We start from the raw sequence: 20,582 nt of genomic DNA on the forward strand, positions 1-20,582 counted from the left end.
TCCGCTGACTAAACACCAATGTGGATCGACCAGACTCATTTGTCAGATCGCTTGTGCGGATTGTTTTGGTTGATTATAAATCAGATAACCGTGCATGCGGATTTGTGTCAAAGTCTGCTGGCAGTTTTGTTTATGGAGAAAGGAAAGTAAACAGATGTTTAATCTCATCGAACAGAAAAGTGATTTTCTTCGTGCCTGACATACGCTGAGTTAAACAAGGTAAATATTATTTAAAGCATGCTGAATGACAGCGTTACTGCAAATACTTGGATCATATTTATGAATATCTACCATATTAGTGGTAAAGACTGTTCAATGCAAAGGCCTGTATCTTACTAAGAGTTCATTCATTCTGTTGATGTGGTATATTTTGAGTACTGATTTCCTGTTACTTCAAGGTCAGTGTTTTATTGTATGAATTATTGATTGCCATGTGATGTATCTATATTCATCTATATCGATCTTGGCATAATTACTCCTATCATAGATTTTTCAGCATGTGAATCTCTGGATACTAATGATAAAAAACTGAACAAATTTACATTGAATGTTACACAATTTGTATTTCAGGATGTTCCCAACCTCCTGCGACACATTTGTAGCTCTGCCTCCATCTACAGAGGGTCAGCAGCGGATCGTCTTCGGGAAGAACTCGGACAGACCCTGCGATGAGGTTCAAGAGGTCGTCTACTACCCCGCAAAGCACCATGATGACCCAGAAGAAAAGCTTCAGGTATCTCAAGATGAGCCCCAGACAGCAAATTCCCTTAGGCATAGATCTGCCCCAAATAAACAGCTGAGGTGTGGCCCAGATTACATTTTGCTGTTGTAGCCAGAACTGAACTAAGATTATTTCCAACCATAGTGAGCCAAATAATAAAAACAAACTTGGCCCATATGTGAACCTTATATGGCTGACAGACCAAAAAAACATTATTTAGCCATATTTACACCACGCCTTTTTTTTTTTTTTTAAATACCCTTTACTCAGTAAATCAAACAATCTTAAACACAAAAAATTGAGGCACAGTCTTTCTTTCTTTCTTTCTTTCTTTTATTTTTTATTTATTAAATATAGGATCTTAAGCATAACATAAGTGTGCTGATGTTGGAAGTGCCAAATGTGTGAATTAATTTACAGTAATTGCTACTTTTATGTCTCACCAGTCTTTCTCACCCACCACCTGTCAGGAAAAGGAAGATTTAAAAAGATTTAAATTAGTATAACATATAATCAGTATCATACATCAGATATTATTTTGGGTGCAGCCATTTTTAAATGAAGAAATTATTAGCTAAACTGCTTTCCTTGTCATTCAAAATGACAACTACTTTAGTAACAGGCTATTTTTATTTTTACATATTATACTTAATAATATACTTAATATTAATAACTTTTAAAACACTAAAACAGCACTTACCTGAAGCTAATTAGAGTTTGCTTGGGCAAAGACTGATGTAAAGAGAGAGCAGAGAGAAAAATAACAGAAATAACCTGTATTTAAATAGCTGCCAGTCACATTTTCAGTAATCCTCCAATAGGGATTCAAGGAAAGATGCAAAAAAAAAAAAAAAAAAGCAATCAATAGCATAGCTGAATAGGCTGAGGTGTGGACGGCCAGCAGCTAGGTTGCATGCAAGTATAAACCAAATGTTATAGCATATTTCCACCAGTCACATATGATACAGTTGTGTGCGGTCATATACCTCAATACAAATGGTGATGTTGAAATGAAATTCCCTCCAATTCTAAAGCCAAGGCAAAACATAAATGGCGGAAGTTTGGCCCACATTTGCTCAGCCATGCCAGATGTTTGCCCCAAAAGTTCTTGCTATCTGGGTCTGATACAGCTATCGTTTCCTCAGATTTGTCCAGCTGGATTTGAGAAACATTGTCTGAATTAATTTTTTTCTGGTGTTTTGTTATTTCTCCTTTTCCTCTGATCAGTGTACATATATAGAAATAGATCAGGTGGCTGACACATATGCAGTGGTGCTGAGTCGCCCCGCCTGGCTGTGGGGGGCGGAGATGGGCGCGAACGAGCATCAGGTGTGCATCGGGAATGAGGCGGTCTGGGGGAAGGAGAGTGCTGATGGGGAAGAAGCTCTTCTGGGAATGGATCTCGTCAGGTGACCCAAGAAACTATTTTTTAATTTATATTCAGCATTGACTGTTATTTATTCAACTACTACACCTTCGTTCATCTTCGGAACACAAATTAAGATATTTTTGGTTAAATCCGATGGCTCAGTGAGGCCTGCATAGCCAGCAATGACATTTCCTCTCTCAAGATCCATTAATGTACTAAAAACATATTTAAATCAGTTCATTTGAGTACAGTGGTTCAATATTAATATTATAAAGCGACGAAAATATTTTTGGTGCGCCAAAAAAACAAAATAACGACTTTTATAGTGATGGCCGATTTCAAAACACTGCTTCATGAAGCTTCAGAGCGTTATGAATCTTTTGTGTTGAATCACGATTCGGATCGTGTGTCAAACCGGCAAACTGCTGAAATCACGTGACTTTGGCGCTCCGAACCGCTGATTCAACACGCTGATTCATAATGCTCTGAAGCTTGCAGTGTTTTGAAACCGGCCATCACTATAAAAGTCGTTATTTTGTTTTTTTGGCGCACCAAAAATATTCTCGTTGCTTTATAATATTAATATTGAACCACTGTACTCACATGAACTGATTTAAATATGTTTTTAGAACATTAATGGATCTTGAGAGAGGAAATGTCATTGCTGGCTATGGAGGCCATGCTGAGCCATCGGATTTCAACAAAAATATCTTAATTTGCATTACGAAGTTTAACAAAGGTCTTACGGGTGTGGAACGGCATGAGGGTGAATAATAAATGACATTATTTTCATTTTTGGGTGAACTAACCCTTTAAACAATATCATAGTTCGCATTGCTTTCAAGTTTTTACTTTCAGAGTATGTTTACACGACAGCAATGTAGTAAAAACAAAAAGTTTTTTTTTTCTTTGTGGTTCTCACGTATAGACGACAACATTCTCAGAATGATCCCGTTCACATGGATCCACAAAAACCATTAAAAACGCTGTATTCTACTGCCAGGCCAGTAGATGGCAATGTCATTGTGTAAAGAAACACTACACGCCTATAGACTGAACACATAATACGCATGCGCATGACGTCACCGTTTTCACAAATTCAAAATTTTGTTGTTTACTTGGAGACAAGAACAGTATCGTTTTCAAAAACGTCCCCCAAAACGCTATTGTCGTGTAAATGAACGTCCAAAATGCATAAAAAGTTCTCAGTTCTTACTTGAAAACGGTGTGGTGTAAACGGCCCCTAAGCGATTGTTTCCAAATACGTTTTAATGTTAATTTTAAATTGTTCAAACATAGGCATTTTCTCAAACCATTTGACTTTATGAATATAATAACAAACTTCTCTTTGTAAATAATTTTTTAATTCTCTCCCAAAAATTTGTACCTGAGGACATTCCCAAAATAAATGACTGATGGTTTCAGGGGCATCTTTACAAAAAACAAAACAAAAAAATCATACCGTTTAACTTTGACTATATTCACTATATAGAATGGTCATGTAAATGTCATGAAAATAAATTTGTGATTCTAAATTTGGGGACAAAAGCACCATGTATGAGATGAATAATTATGCAAGTTACTAAACACTTCTGATATAGCTGTGAAACACAGTGTCTTCTTCATATCCAGTGACCTTTACTAATTATTGATGTGAATAAGTCTGGACAAAAATTTTTAAAACCAAGAAAACTATGAATGTGTAATTTCATTGCTGGTTTCATGTGTCTTAATGTTTGTTCATGTAATGCAGGGATTCCCAAACTTTTTCGTCAGATAAAACCTGTTGACCTAAAATATTTACTTGGAGAGCCCTGAGATTTTAAGTTCATTTTTCAATAATTTAACAACACATTTGCATATTCACAGTTCTCTAATGTCAGATAATGGTCACAATGACATTCAGGTCAACAAAAAAAATATTAATATTTTTAGTGTTTATTGTATTTTGATTGCTTTATTTTCAAAGAATTTATTCATTTTCATTTAACATTTTTATGATTTAAAGATCATTAGCTTTTCATCAACTCACAAATGTATTTCTTATCACAAAGAATGAAAATATTTTCTTTCTCTTTGTTTGTTTTTTGTTTATTTTTTTATTTATTTATTTATTTTTACACAATAATCCCATTATAATGATCTCATTAAAATCTAAGTGATGAACAAGTTAGGTCAAAAGTAATCAAAAAGTAGTACCTAAAAATAAGTAATCTAGTTACAACATGTTACTAACTACAATTTTCGTCATGTAATGTGTAATCAGTAACAGATTAAAATTTGCAAGAAATCTTCCCAGCACTGATTATGGTAAACCTGAAAAGGCGATGATTTAATGAACTGTGAGCGCTGCACATTCAAAGTCAAGCTTGTTCTACTGATTCGTTTGCCATCAATGAATAGCATGATTGCTTATGATATACTGTTTATGAATTATGACAGTGTTTGCTTGGGTTTTATATTGTCATATGTTGTACAGTAGATGGTTGTAAGAGTGCATATTTTATCTCTCATCTCATCTTTTTTTGAATGAGCAGCTGGAAGTAATAAAGCATATGCATTTCAAAATAAGAGTCCCTGTGCATTTTGGGCTTGTTTATAATTAAAAGTCCCGCATTATGCATAAAATACAAACCTGATTCCAAAAAAGTTGGGACACTGTACAAATTGTGAATAAAAAAGGAATGCAATAATTTACAAATCTCATAAACTTATATTTTATTCACAATAGAATATAGATAACATATCAAATGTTGAAAGTGAGACATTTTGAAATGTCATGCGAAATATTGGCTCATTTTGGATTTCATGAGAGCTACACATTCCAAAAAAGTTGGGACAGGTAGCAATAAGAGGCCGGAAAAGTTAAATGTACATATAAGGAACAGCTGGAGGACCAATTTGCAACTTATTAGGTCAATTGGCAACATGATTGGGTATAAAAAGAGCCTCTGAGAGTGGCAGTGTCTCTCAGAAGTCAAGATGGGCAGAGGATCACCAATTCCCCCAATGCTACAGCGAAAAATAGTGGAGCAATATCAGAAAGGAGTTTCTCAGAGAAAAATTGCAAAGAGTTTGAAGTTATCATCATCTACAGTGCATAATATCATCCAAAGATTCAGAGAATCTGGAACAATCTCTGTGCGTAAGGGTCAAGGCCGGAAAACCATACTGGATGCCCGTGATCTTCGGGCCCTTAGACGGCACTGCATCACATACAGGAATGCTACTGTAATGGAAATCACAACATGGGCTCAGGAATACTTCCAGAAAACATTGTCGGTGAACACAATCCACCGTGCCATTCGCCGTTGCCGGCTAAAACTCTATAGGTCAAAAAAGAAGCCATATCTAAACATGATCCAGAAGCGCAGACGTTTTCTCTGGGCCAAGGCTCATTTAAAATGGACTGTGGCAAAGTGGAAAACTGTTCTGTGGTCAGATGAATCAAAATTTGAAGTTCTTTTTGGAAAACTGGGCTGCCATGTCATCCGGACTAAAGAGGACAAGGACAACCCAAGTTGTTATCAGCGCTCAGTTCAGAAGCCTGCATCTCTGATGGTATGGGGTTGCATGAGTGCGTGTGGCATGGGCAGCTTACACATCTGGAAAGGCACCATCAATGCTGAAAGGTATATCCAAGTTCTAGAACAACATATGCTCCCATCCAGACGCCGTCTCTTTCAGGGAAGACCTTGCATTTTCCAACATGACAATGCCAGACCACATACTGCATCAATTACAACATCATGGCTGCGTAGAAGAAGGATCCGGGTACTGAAATGGCCAGCCTGCAGTCCAGATCATTTTCTCAGTTTAAACATTTGATATGTCATCTATGTTGTATTCTGAGTAAAATATTGAAATTTGAAACTTCCACATCATTGCATTCCTTTTTTATTCACAATTTGTACAGTGTCCCAACTTTTTTGGAATCGGGTTTGTATTATTCTCAGGATATTATTGGTATTTTGGTCACACAATAAACTGTCTCTGGCTTTTAATTCAATGTAAACTCTTGCAGCTTCTCTTTGGGCCGCACGGTCACAGGAAGGAAAGCCTAAGACTAACGTTAAACACCTTGAATATAGATTTTACTCGAATCGGCACAATAATCTCTTTATTGCCTTTCTTTAAATGCATTATTATCATATCAGCAAAATCTAATATCGATCGGTAAATTAGTAAATAAAAACCAATTCCAATACATATGTATGTTGAATTAAACATGTCTTGAGTATTTTAAACTTGCAGTTACCCTGTTTTGCAGTTGAATGTGCCTGTTTAATTAAGTAAAAGAATCTGAGACACATGAATTATTTTGAGGTTGTATGGGTTTGTTCAGTATGGACATACGGTATTCATTTTATTTGTGCAAGTGTCTTAATAAAGGTCTTAAGTTTTAAATGTGATTTGAAACACTTTGCACGTAGGCTGGCTCTGGAGAGGGCCGACACTGCTGAGCGGGCTGTAGACGTGATAACAGAGCTGCTGGAAAAATACGGCCAGGGCGGGAATTGTATGGAGGACGAGTGTGGATTCACATACCATAACAGCTTCCTCATATCAGACCGCGCAGAGGCCTGGGTGCTGGAGACTGCTGGGAAATACTGGGCCGCAGAGAGAGTGGAGGGTAAATACTGAGTCATGTGACATTACAGCTTGAAACTGAAATGAGTTAAAATGTTTAAAAGCCAAGTCACATGTATTTATATATCACTTTATAAAAGCTAAAAAGATAATAGTGTGATTATTCAGCTCAAATCAGTTCAGTGTTGATTCAGTTCAGTAACAGTGTAGATGTTGCAAAGTATCCGATAGTGTTAATATTTCTGAGAATATTACTGAATATTAATAAAATTAATTAAAAGGTCTGATGTTGTTTCTCTCTCCTAAAGCCGGCTGTCGGAACATCTCCAACCAGTACTCCATTACGACTAAGATAGATAAGGAGCACCCGGCGCTGAGGACGTACGCACAGGAGCAGCACTGGTGGGATGGAAAATCTCAGTTCAGCTTTGCTGAGGTTTACTCCTACTCAAGCACAGCCCGAATCGAGGCCGCAGGAGGACGATACTGTGAGGGACGCAAACTTCTGCAGAAGAGTGAAGGTGACTGAGTGTTTGGTGGCAGAAAATGATCAGCTAATTCATAAATAATCACATCTACTCACACGTTCAGGACAGTGTAATTGGTTGACTGTAAAATACACTGTCAGTTAAAAGTTTACACACCTGAGTTTGTGCTTCTTATGATCTTAAAACCATGATTAAAAAGCTTTTTCTTACATGCTTGAAATTAGTTTTGTAGACGAATAATAGTAGTGCCTTTCTTTACAAAACTTTAGTTTAATGGGGTTTTTGGTCTAGATTGTGGATGAAAATCAGCCAACATGAGTCCAGTTTACATGGGAACGTCTTCGAATCTCAGAATCTACAATGTTTTTTTATGCAATTTTGACTTTTGATCGCTTTTGATAGTTTAGAATTAAAACTGTTTAAAATTAATTGGATTATTGGGAGTTTCTTAAATAATGGACAAAGAATCTTGATAAAAAATAAAATAAGTTTGATTCATTTGATTTTCCTCACTAAATTTTCATACTTTTATGGAATACCATTTTGTGATATTTCATAGTTTTAATGACTTTACTCTTATTTTAATGTGTAAAATAATAATAATATAGAACAAATCGATTTGTCCAAACTTTTCATTGGTACAGTACATTACTGTATATTATTATGTATAATTGCAATTATAGATTATTTATTTACAGCTTAATTGAATTATAAACTCACAGACAAGTTGTCATTGTAACATCGTACCTACAGGCCACATCACAGCCGAGAAGATGATGGATATTTTGAGGGATAAGGAAAGCGGAATCAACATGGAGGGAATGTTCATGACCACAGGAAGTATGGTGTCAGTCGTCCCTAAAGACCCAAATTTACCTGGTGTCCACTTCTTCACGGCCACTCCAGACCCTGATCGGTACGCCCGGCTAGCTGATGTTCAGAAGTCACAGCTGTAGTACAGGGCTGTTCTGACTAATGTTTTTCTTATGAATAAATGCAGCCTTGTTTGAGCAGAAGAGACTCTTTCAAAAACATTAAAAAATCTTAATTATTCCGAACTGTTGACCAGTTGTGTAGTTAAGTTAATGTACCATTACTAATACTAGTGGCGTTTGCTTAGGCAAGTGTTGCTATTATTATTGCTCATAATTTATATGCTATTTTTGCCTGGTGGATAAATAACATTGAAATTGTCTTCAAAAACTTAAAAAATTGAATGATTAATTAATTACTCCATCATCAAATTCATGCAGCTGTAATACTGCAAATTTCATGTTTTTTTGTTTGTTTCCCCACAGGTCTGTCTTTAAGCCATTTATATTTGTATTAGACATAAAGCAGCTGAAGTACACATGTTCTCCATGTTTTGGAGAGGAGGATCCCTGTGAAGAAGAAACCCCGTTTCCAGAGCAAACCGAACCGCAAACACCCTCTGTTCCTGAAACACGAGGTGGTCGCCGCCATCATCGACAGCACCAGGGTGAGCTGTTCAACACAAAATATGCAGCTGTCTGTTGGCCTCTACATTTTACACAGCCCAAATTGTCTAGCCTTGAGCCTGTCAACCTGTTGTAAACCTCTTGTTGGAGACTTGCAAAATAAAATGAGGAACCTGTAAAATGGCGTAATAGTAAACTTCACATGCAAAGTGGTTAGCCAAACATAACAAAGTTCATTAACATGGGAATCTTAAAGGTACAGTAGCCAAAACAGTTTGTTTTGGAGAGATGGTGGAAAATAGTCATTAAAAACTAAATTATAAATGTTGTGAAAGAGTGTAATATTTTGCCTCTTTAATATTAAAGGGGTGGTTGATTGTGATTTCACTTTTTTTAACTTTAGTTAGTGTGTAATGTTGCTGTTTGAGCATTAACAACATCTGCAAAGTTACGACGCTCAAAGTTCAATGCAAAGGAGATATTTTCTTTTCAAGAATTCACTGTTTAAGGACTACAACAAACGGCTGGTAGGGACTACAATGAGATTCTTCCCGTCACTAACCCTAAAATTTACATAATCCCCGCCCCCAAGAACACGCAACAAAGTGGGTGAGGCCATGTTGGGCTGCTTTATAGAAGAGGAAGAGTTGTTGTAGTAGAGTGTTGTTGTCATGCCGTCATTTTACGCCGGACCGCTTCACAAACGAGGGTCAATTCAACACTGGATTTGAACAAAAGATCAACATGACGGCACATGCTAGTCGATGAGTTGAATCAACTCCACAGCAGCTACATAAATTTATCCACTAACCATTCAGAAACGTCCAGTTTCATTCTAAAAGTTGTAACTTCTTCCTGAGTCTCTCCATCAGTGTCGGTTTGAACAATGTAAGGCTGAACACCGTTACTGACAATCCTCATTTTGACTGCGTGAGATTCTCCAGCTGCCAGGAGCAGCAGCTCATTTGCATTTAAAGGGACACACACCCAAATTGTTTTTGCTCACACCCAAATGGGGCAAATTTGACAAGCTATAATAAATGATCTGTGGGGTATTTTGAGCTGAAACTTCAGACACATTCTGGGGACACCAGAGACTTATATTACATCTTGTAAAAGGGGCTTTATAGGTCCCCTTTAAGATCATCTCATATAATGAGGTATAATGTTTGTTTGTTTGTTCAGGAGAGAGGACTGAAGATTGTACAGAACATGAGAGATCTGGAGAAGAAGAAGTTGGTAGAGATGGAGAAATATCTAACTGAGGGGATTGTGGATTCATCACTGCTGGTTCATCTCTTCACAGACACTGTAACTGAGGAAATTGATGTTTACAGTAAAGCCTGAGACTTCTTTGAAAAGAATTGAAAATAGTTTATAATTGTATTATTGGATGTTTCTTCAACTATAGGCACTTTTGGACCTGTGGATCCTAGTAAAACACACTTTTCACACTGTCGCTAGTTTCACTAAATTACACTTTGATTGGAATGGAGGCATAATAATAATATTCTGCTCGCAAGTGATGTGAACAGAATATTTTACTGTCTGATTTTTCTCTCTCTGATTTTCACTTCACTCACCATAGGTTTCAAATTCATCTCAAGCAAGTAACTTTTGAAAAATATTAATGCTGGGACAGCAGCAAGTTTAAAAAAGATATATATATATATATATATATATATATATATATATATATATATATACAGTATTTCACTCTTTGTTTGAAAGGCTGCTCACTGCAGAGCCAATGGGTGGAGATTTCCACTTTTTTATTTTATAATGGTAAGATGTAAAGATTTTATAAATGTCAGATCCAATCTGGTAAGTTAACATTAATTAATGAATTAACTAGAAATGAGCAATACATTTGTTACAGCATCTTTGTTAACATTCATTAATAACTGTTCATGTTAGCTCAGAATCGTTTGATTTCACCATTAACTAAGAAGATTAATAATTGATTTAGAAGTATTATTAGTTCATGTTAACTAATGTAAACAAACCAAACCTTATTATAAAGTGTTACTTTAAATCTTAATATTAAATCTTCTGGATCTGGTACAAGGGTAAATCTAATCTACATATAAACACCATATGAAAAGTATAAATTAAATAAAACCCAAGTCAGTTTTAATGGGACCTTAATAACTTCATATGTTGAAATCTCAATCTCAACCCCTCAGGTATAAAAGATCCCAAAGTTGAAGAAACACCCTGTTACTGTTGCTAGTGGAAGAGATCATTTGCACAGTCATTCAGGCAATTCCTGTATGTTTGGATATAATTTTAATAATATACTCAAAACCATTGACAGGTTAGTCACATTGTTCTCATTACTGACATGTTTAATAAGTTGCATGTTTTTAGCATTTTAGAGTGCATGTCAAATACTCAAATGGAAAGTTTGAACTGTCTATCATTCCTTATTATCCATGTCTACTGGAATCTAGTGCCAGTGATGCACAGATATCATATGCAAACACTTACAGCTGAATAATGAATTCCAAAGGATTCACTTTGAGAAATGTGTGAACTGGTGGAAGTTGGCAGAACTTACTAAATGTCCACTCTATTTAAGTAAAATAATAATAATAATAATAATAATGAAAAGATCAACACTCATTAAAGCCCATACCACAAACACAGTGAGCTTGTCTTTATTTCATGGAAATGTGACCTGACTTCAGTGACAGGCTCACTATTTTTTACAGCGGATCATGGGTTGATAACAGTGTTCAAAGGAGAGCAGGTAATGAGACACACTCACAGACATCCCAGAATTCTACTTAATGACTTCACTTGGGACTTTTCTGTGTAATCAAGACAAAAACAAAAACTGTCTGTCGCCCTCATGTGGCTGTGAAATGAAACACAAGCACTTCCTATCAAGGTAATAAATAATTTGGAATTAAATGTATTTGAATAATTCTGTTTTATTTGGAAAACCAAGATGTGGGCTAGTTATCACATGGGCTATATCTCAGTACAGGTTGTATTAAAAATAAATACATGTCTGCCAGAGATTCTGCCACAATACAAAATGTTTTTAAAACAAAAAAAATGTCAGTGAGTGCAGTATTGTAAAAAAAGAGTTACATATAATATATATAACTCAACCAGAACTGCAATATTGTTTTTAAACGATTAAATTACTGCAAAAAAATAAATAAATTAAAATTCTGTTATGGATATTCTGTTATTATCAAGGGAATAAAGTCAGATCAGCAGGATTTGGTGGCTGACAGTTCTTCAACACTCCCGGTTTAGCTCTGAAATGTTTAGTTCGTTTACAATCTCCCCTTTGCCATCCTGTATGTGTGAGGTAGGTAAATTGTTCAAGACCCAATTTTAACCAACTATTTTCACATCTGGTTATTGCTGTTAGTATCAGTAGAACAAATTATTCACTTGAATGTGCACTATGTCATTGGCTAAAATGCTTGAACCTCTGTCCATCATCAGCCTTCGAAGCGATCTGGCTCTTCTATCTGAAGCGGTAGTGCAAGGCTTCATCCTGGAAGCCGTACTCAAGGCTGATGTGCTGAATGACTCCGCCCTCCAGCAGACGTGAGCCATACGCTAGCGCCTCGCTCTGGTCACCGGCCAATCCCACGCTTTGCAGCCAGCGAACCATGTCACTGCCCAGAAACGTCTCTGTGGTGCTCCTTTCTCCGCACCTGCACAGCAGAGCACGCGTCACCCACTGCACCCAAACCACAAACACGAGGACAGAGAGAGAAAGGCAGATGGACAGACGAAGCAAGCGGTAAATGGAGAGGAAATGAAAGATGATTAGAAAGCAAGGGAAGATGTTTGAACCACAACCAAAAAAAAAAAAAAAAAAAATTCAAAAAGAGATTCATGCAAATGTGCAAACATGCTTTAATGAACAGAGATGCTGTCATGAGAAAATCATGATCACAAATAGACTAAATGTTACTTTTTATGCATGCACCAAAAACAAATCAAACATGCAAATGAATACGTGTGTCAAATAATTCAGTGCGGAAAAAAAAAAAACAGAGATAGCAGTAAAAAGTCTCACCTTTTCTTGTGAACAATGTCTTTGATGCACTGCTGCTTATGATATGTGAGGAACTGACTGCAGGTCAGTCTGATCTCCTCAGACGCTGTGACCTCCTGACCCCAACCCTGCCACAGCCTTGCTAACCTTTACCAACATATACAAGACCAACTAATCATTACCCTAATTATGTATATTGCATTTATATTATATCTAATATTCTCATATAATAATAATAATCACTGTTTTTAAACACAAGCTCCTTTCCCCTATTCAGACCATTTACTGAAGAAAAGCCACAAAAAAACGTTTAAAAAGTTTTTGGATGCAGCCTTAACACTATAATGACATTATACTAGTAATTTGACTAAATGCTACAAAATAGCTGATTTATTTATTCATTTTCCCCCACTTACACTTACAACATAAATGTCAAAGTTTTGTCTGCTAATTTTCCACCCTCTCTCTGATCCTTAGAATTTAAACAGGCCATTTTTTTGCCGCTGTGCTAGTTGTTAGTTCACTTTCAAATAAAAATTACCCCAAGCTTTATTCACCCTCAAGCCATCCTAGGTGTATATGACTTTCTTCTTTCTGATGAACCCAGTTGGCGAAATATTAATAAATATCCTGACGCATCCGAGCTTTATAATGGCAGTGAACAGGAGTCACGAGTATGAGCTGAAGAAAGTGCCTCCATCCACATCCATCCATCAAAAACATGTTCCACACGGCTCCTGGTGGTTAATAAAGGCCTTCTGAAGCGAAGCGATGCATTTGTGTAAAAAAAAAAAAATCCATATTTAACAAGTTATGAAGTAAAATATCTAGCTTCTGCCAGACTGCCTTCTGTATTTCAGATGCCTTCAGATGCAGGCTTGGCTCTCACAAGAGCGCATTCTGAAAACCTCGTTCAAGGTGGGGTCTCTCTACCCCTCAAGAGGTTTCAGAAGCTGCTGGGCCTCATGGCGGCAGCTTTCTCAGTAGCTCCACTAGGCCTGCTCCACATGCTACCACTCCAGCTCTGGTTGAAAGCCCGTGTCCCACCCCATGCCTGGAGCATGGGCCGACACACTCTCAGGGTAACCCACGGCTGCTTCAAGGCCTTGGTCCCTTGGAAATCATCCCGCTTTTATCAAAATGGGATAACGCTGGGCTCGGTTTCCAGAAGGAAAGTGGTCATAACAGATGCCTCCAAAACGGGCTGGGGCGCCCTGTGTGACGGCAGAATAGCCTACGGCTCATGGGCGACTCCTATGATGAATTTAGAAATTATGGCGGTGATTCTGACTTTCAGAGAGTTCCATTTGGAACTCATGGGTCATCATGTCCTGGTCCGCTCGGACAACAGGACTGTGATTGCTTTTATAAACCACCAAGAAGGTATCAGGTCTCACCCTCTGCACAGACTGGCACAGACTTCTCCTATGGGCACAGAAGAACCTCCACTCAGTGAGAGCGGTTCACGTGTTGGGCTCCTCGAACGCAGGAGCGGACATGCTGACCACCCCGGGGGAATGGAGACTCCAATATGGCGCACCTTTGGTCAGGCAGATGTGGATCTCTTCACGATGGAAAAGAACTCCCACTTTTCGAAGGAAATGGATGCACTGGCTGAGTTGGCCTCGTCCGCACCTTTATGCCTTCCCTCCTGTAACCTTATTAGCGTTTTTTTTTTTTCGTTTGCTCTTCTTGAGCTTAAAAGCTTTTGTTCTTTATATTTTTGTTTGCATATTTTTTAATGTTTTCAACTAAAAGAAAACCTTAAGATATAATGTAAGTTTGTTGTGTATATATTGCCTAATCGTAGCTTGTTCATAAATGGTGACAAAAACTTGATGAATAAAAAAAAAAAAATGACTTTCTTGTTAAATGTCATTTAACTAAACGAATATTCAAATATTCATTTTTATGAGCCCAATTATTCGAATACAGTCATTTTGAAATATGCGAATGCCTAAAACTCCACTTAAAATGCCAATTTATCTGCAAGTAGCCTACAAACTTTTTTTCATCCTCAGATACAGTCATTGTAACAGTTAACTTCTAAAGAAACTTAAATATATTTGACAAGTCAATTTTTTTCAGCTTTGTCTCAATAAATGCTCTTTTTGGAATGGGGGGTTCCAGAATTTTAATTCCAGAAAATAACAAAATGCTTTCATAGTATGTCAAAACAAAGTAAAATTTGATTCATCATCATTTGAGCCCTTTTAAGCTTAAAGAGTTTTGAAAAAAAAAAGTTTAGTTACCTTTTTTTGAACGGAGAAATAACTAAATGCTTGTCAAGGCCAAAAAATGCGAATGAAATGAGACCCTACAGTGGGAAGACAGTAAGAGATGTATGCTTCAGGAAAAGCGTAAGATAGTTTGATTTTAACACAACACATGTGACAGGCTCACACTCACCTGCCCGAAATTGAGCACAACGCAGAAGAACTGCAGCTCCAGATACAGCTGTCCTGGATCTTTATTAAAGAGCCACCACAGACAGCTGGAGAGATTCTATCAAACAAACACACACACACACACACACACAGAGAGAATGTGGGCCAAAGAAGAGTGACTAGACCCCAACGATACTGTAAATAACAGTGAGACCCCAAGCAAAGATAAGAGTGGTATCCATATGGTATCATACAGTCAAGACATTTTTGATATATTTTTACTAGTGGGTGCAGGACACTATTGTTCATTTATGTAAGAGAGGATAGCAAAATAAAGTAAACTGTGACATATTATACCCAAAAACTCTTCATATAGTGGACTACCAGTAAAACTGATAAACATTTGGAACCAAAAATTCTTCAGACACTTTGACCTGACCATGTTTTGCTTAAGTGTTATCTGACATAATTAAGATTAATTTTCTCTGACACAGTTTAACTCTGAGATCTTGTCATATTTTATTACCATTTTTTTTTTAAACTATAGTGAATAAACTGTATTAATGAATGAAATGTTCAAGGTGTCTGAATAAATTTTGGTTTGACTGTATATGAAGTAAACAAAAAACTTTTTTGGTTACAATCACAGGGCACTTATTAAGTCAAACTTAAAGTGTGGAACGGCATGAGGGTGAGTAATAAATGACATTATTTTCATTTTTGGGTGAACTAACCCTTTAAAATAACCTAACTGCATAAGTATGCACACCCTTTTATTAATGGTTATGTGCCAAGATAACAGACTCCTATCCTTACACACTGTGTGCTTTAATAAAATTACTAACTAACTATTAGTTCAAGGGTGTGCACACTTATGCAGTTAGTTTTTTTTTCCCTCTCGCTCTCTGAAATGTGTCACTTTGATTTTCAGTGGCATTGCATAGGTTGTAATTTTTACATTAAAGGTGCAAAAGCTCTGTCAGGACTTATCTCTATTTCATTTTTTACATCACGATACCCAGCTGTTTTAACAGGGGTGTGTAGACTTTTTATACCCACTGTATGAATGAGAGTGAATGAGTGACGCAGTACTCACAGCGAGGAGACTGACGGTCAGTAACAGACACACCAGCACGTGTCTAGTCGACTGTATATCTGTGTTCTGTCTCTCCACCTCTTTCTGTTCCTCTTCCGCCAGTAAACAGCTTGTGGATGTACATTGCTGGCCACATTGACCTAAAAAAACAGCATTTATATTTGTTAATATTATGTATATTAACAACGTTTTTTTTTTCCTTTTGAAATGTATTCCGTTCAGTTTCAATAAAAATGTTGTATTGATGCAGAAGTCATTAAAGGAATAGTTCATGTAAAGGAATAGTTCATGAGTTTTATTCCATACGGGTCTATGAGTGTGGTATCACTGATTTCAGATATTTTAACAGGTATTTAGAAAAGAAAAACCTCCTTATCCATACACCTGCTGTGCATCCTATTGAGCTCTAGCTACAGAACCGCATTAAAGGTGGACCTCTGACAAATAAGGCAATTTCTTATCTATCTAGAAGCAGCTTGAGTGAACGGGAACTGAAAGAAAGAGCAAACCTGTTTGTGTGGATGCTTCCTCTTTGGGGCTTGTAATGTCAGGCATGGTCTCCATACGACCACACGCACACTCGCACATCTGACACTCTGACAAACACACAGACACACAAAGATTAGTTAACAACCTCAGTCAAATTCTGTCTTCATCTTTCATAGATATTTCACACTCACTGCTTTTGTAGGCTCAGAAAGACATACTACCTACTACTTACTATTTTCATTCTCAAAGTAGCATGTATTCTGTGTTCACTATAACACTTTCTATAATCATGGAATAACCAGATGACCCACTCCATTTCGAAAATGTGCAGTTTACAACCAGAGCACAGTGTGTGAAATACTGTATCCCACAATTCAATCAGCAACATCTCTGTTTTCTCTAATGACGTGTTTACTGGCGTGAGTGCAGGGCAACATGTCACTCACATGAGATCCACCAATAACAAACCACAACCATTAACCATCCAATCAATTCCCCATGGGCAAAATCAAGCCTCGTCCTACAATTGTTCTTGTTCCAGAAGCCATTTCACTCAGATATAAGTCATAATGGGGGATAACTTTAAAGTCAAGTTATGCTGACTTTAAAGGTGGGGTAAGCCATATTTCAAAAACACTGTAGCCAATCAGCATTGGGGGCATATGACGGTCGAGGAGAGAGAACGAGCAAGAGGGAGAAAAGAGCTCAAAAGAATATCACTGGAATGAAGGTTTATGACTGGGCAAGATCTTTAGGACTAGGGCTGGGACCATAAATCTTTGAATCGCGAATCGAGATACGATTCTGGATTGATTCTGAGATTTTCCAAATGCATTACGATTTTCTTTTGAATCCATTTTGAGCTTGGTTTTTAACAGCAGATGGCGCTGTGTGCTTTAGAAACAGCCGTACTCTGCTCCAATTCCTTACACGCATCACTTGAATCTTCTATAAAATAATCATTCAGAAAATTCGAAAAGGTTGAAGCGAATTACAAGGGTGTTTGCAGTGGGCTGTTTACATTAATCTTGCGTCATAAAAGCATTCTGAGGTGCAACTACATTCTCAGACACCGGCGAACACACGAGCGCTCTTCTTTGTGAGCATCTGAGTGTGCAGTTAAAAACTAGCCTAGAGCGCCATCTGCTGTTAAAAACTAAACTCAATCAATTCAAGAAAGAATCGCGATGCATTCAGAAAATCCACGAATCGAGATGAATCGATTTATTGTCCCCGCCCTATTTAGGACCCGCATTAATATTAGAAAAGCTTTCCAGCGCTGAGAGCTAAGCGGGAAGGCCTGAAAACAGACGCGAAGGCTGCTTTGATTCTTCTTCACACATGAGTAACACTGGGTTTGAGTGTTATGATTGTCTGGAACTGCTGTGCTGTTGGTGACTAACAATGAACTCTTGTTTGTATTATTTACTATTGTGTACTGTACATTCATTTTTGTGCTTCCGTGTCGTTCGTTCATCAGCTGCGCTTTATTTTTCTTGAAGCATTATTTTGTTGCGCATCAGCTGTGATAAACAGACATCCACTCTCGCATTGTGAGTGTAACAGAGGCCAGATAGCGATTTGAGGTTAAACCACTGCGCACCGACGACCGCTAGAGAATGCGGCGTTTAGCATCACTGTTAGTGCTCTCGTCTCGCCTGCCAGCAGCGATCGGGACGGGATTCGGAGCAGGGTGGTTAAGATTGGAGGATGAGCTTTAGAGGCGGACCAATGAAGAGAGGGGTTTGTTTGGGTTGATTTCAAATATCAACAACGGACCCCCCGTCACAGAGCTATCGATCGATTAGGAGTAATCCCTTACTTTATTTTTCAAGGGAAAAGTAATTAGGTTATAGTAATTAGATTGTTTAGTAATTAATTACACCCAACACTCATAGCATGTTTTATAACAACATTTGGCGTAAGAGAAAGTCTTTGCGTGTGTAGACTCCACCCCCTTTTGGAGATACTGCCCACTTTTGGAGTTCACACCTCGTTTTGGAGTTCTTTTGTCTGCAACTTGACTTTTGAAAAAAAAAAAAAAAAATTGCTGAATCTGGTCCCATAGTTTTATAAATTAAGAAGTTTTCAGGGTTATACCTGTGTTGATGCTGCCGATAGCACAGGGCTGCTCAATAGAGCTCTGTGTGTCTGTGTCGTTGGGAAGCCTCACATCCTCCTCACTGACAGAGAGTGACCCATGCTCAAGGGTGTGATAGGATTGCGAGCGTCTGCTGAGTAGTGTGAGAGAGATTCCACACAGCATAATACTCACCAATAACACCACAGATGAGCACATCACCTACAACACACAAACAATCACAAGAGAAACACTAAAGTCACCTTTATTTATATAGCACTTTTTACAGTGCAGATTGTTTATATAAGCAGCTTTACAGTGATAACAGGAAAATTATGCAACAAAGTTGGTTTCGCTTGTATTGCAGCTCTAGAAGAAAATAGTGTCATTGTCCAGCTTAAGGAAGTTCCCACTTTTGGAGTTCACACCTCGTTTTGGTGTTAAGGAAGTTCAGAGTTGATTTATTTCCATTGTAAAAATAATTATTATCTCTACAGCAGTTCTGGAGAAAACAGAGATGTCAGCATCCAGCTCAGTTCAGTTCTCATACAGTGGTGTCAATGCAGGCAGATCAATAATATTGTTGAATATTAACACTATGTCTATAAAGGCTGTTTTTTTTTTTCCCTTTGTATTTGATGACTGAAGAAGAGTCTTAGTCTGGTATTTGCCATCTAGTTGTAGCCAATATACTGTTTTAAATTTCCCGTGTATAGCGCTTCATCTTTTATACCATGAGATTTTGGCCAAATGTATTCAACAACAAGAAAACCTGAGTGTCCATATAGCTACAATAAACTGTATAACCTGCAAGTTGATGAAAACCTAATGCGATGATGCACTTACTGCCTCAGATTCAGCTGTTCCAGTGATGGACAAAACACACATCTCTGTCAAATGATGGTCATTTATATATAAAGCCACAATACCAATTTTGACAACAGTGTTTATTTTAAAAATACGAGGTTTCCGCCTAACAGCGACAATATGTAAATTTGTTGTTTTATCATCGCCAACAACATTATATAGCTACCTATATGACCTTATTGTGTTCCTACCTGACTTAAGCTCAAATGTCACCTTAAATGTGAGCACTAATTTTAAAATAATATCCAGTTTTAATATGCCATTTGAAGCAATGCATGTTTGTGCAATTTTGTTATTTTAGTGCTTAGTGGTGTGCCGTGGGATTTTTTTTTACTTATCAAAACTGTGCCGTGGCAAGAAAAAGGTTGGGAAACATTTGATGTGGCCTCATGAGTTGATGATGGACATGATCAGAGGCAAACTTTCACGTTTTTATTCTGCTTTTTCCATTCCGAACATCTGAACTTGAGAAGACAGTATCTCGGTATCATGCTGCCTACATCATTACTAAAGAAATCAATGCTGACTATTATTACTTAAACAAACAGAACCGACTTGCAAAGTAACAGTACGGATATTAGATGGCATTTTAAAAACAGATTGGATTGCGCACAATACGAACAACGCTTTCATCAGATTTGTACCTGCGTCTTTCCATAGAAGAATGCGGAGTCGATAGTGTCTGGCATTCTTTCCCCTGACAGGAGAAGGACACTCACAGCCACAACAGGCAAACTGCAAGAGACAGTGAGAGAGAAAACAGCAGAGATCAGTGTCTTTAGCTCAAAAAGATTCTCTTTCAGTTGTCTAATACAGCTCAACAGTCACTGCACACTTCTTCAGCAGCCTTGGTTCCAGAAGTATTTTCCTCATTCTTTCGGAAATTCTTCATTAAAGGGTTATAAACCAGGAACCAAACCGTCCAGATCCAAGGTGAGTCACAATATTACAAAAGAAAAGAAAAAGAAGAAGGTGCAAGATTGTGTACTTCAATCATTGATTATAAAATATAATATATTTGTATTCAAG

The 20,582-nt window shown here is 37.4% G+C and overlaps 2 protein-coding genes across 4 annotated transcripts in view; one reads left to right on the forward strand and one right to left on the reverse strand.

The window, feature by feature from the left end:
- scrn3 (secernin 3) lies at window positions 1–11,255 on the forward strand. The gene is given in 9 exon segments (XM_051906268.1): window positions 1–219; window positions 571–733; window positions 1,949–2,130; window positions 6,524–6,723; window positions 6,989–7,201; window positions 7,922–8,084; window positions 8,467–8,548; window positions 8,550–8,648; window positions 9,793–11,255. Coding segments are annotated over 8 exon segments (1,263 nt in total). The 5' UTR covers window positions 1–219; window position 571; the 3' UTR covers window positions 9,955–11,255.
- gpr155a (G protein-coupled receptor 155a) overlaps window positions 11,233–20,582 on the reverse strand; it is a 25,504-nt gene continuing 16,154 nt past the window's right edge. For 2 of the 3 annotated variants that reach the window (XM_051906258.1, XM_051906260.1), the window contains exons 9-16: window positions 20,198–20,288; window positions 18,707–18,908; window positions 16,627–16,713; window positions 16,118–16,257; window positions 15,044–15,139; window positions 14,887–14,951; window positions 12,656–12,781; window positions 11,233–12,287 (exon numbers count right to left, since the gene is read on the reverse strand). In XM_051906258.1, coding sequence (XP_051762218.1) covers window positions 12,095–12,287; window positions 12,656–12,781; window positions 14,887–14,951; window positions 15,044–15,139; window positions 16,118–16,257; window positions 16,627–16,713; window positions 18,707–18,908; window positions 20,198–20,288 — 1,000 coding nt within the window. In that variant the 3' untranslated portion in view covers window positions 11,233–12,094. Of the gene's footprint in view, window positions 12,314–12,655; window positions 12,782–14,886; window positions 14,952–15,043; window positions 15,140–16,117; window positions 16,258–16,626; window positions 16,714–18,706; window positions 18,909–20,197; window positions 20,289–20,582 lie in introns of all 3 variants that reach the window. The other variant, XM_051906259.1, reaches the window with a different exon arrangement.

Source organism: Ctenopharyngodon idella, chromosome 9 (genome assembly GCF_019924925.1).
Source record: "Ctenopharyngodon idella isolate HZGC_01 chromosome 9, HZGC01, whole genome shotgun sequence".
NCBI classification, from domain to species: Eukaryota; Metazoa; Chordata; class Actinopteri; order Cypriniformes; family Xenocyprididae; genus Ctenopharyngodon; species Ctenopharyngodon idella.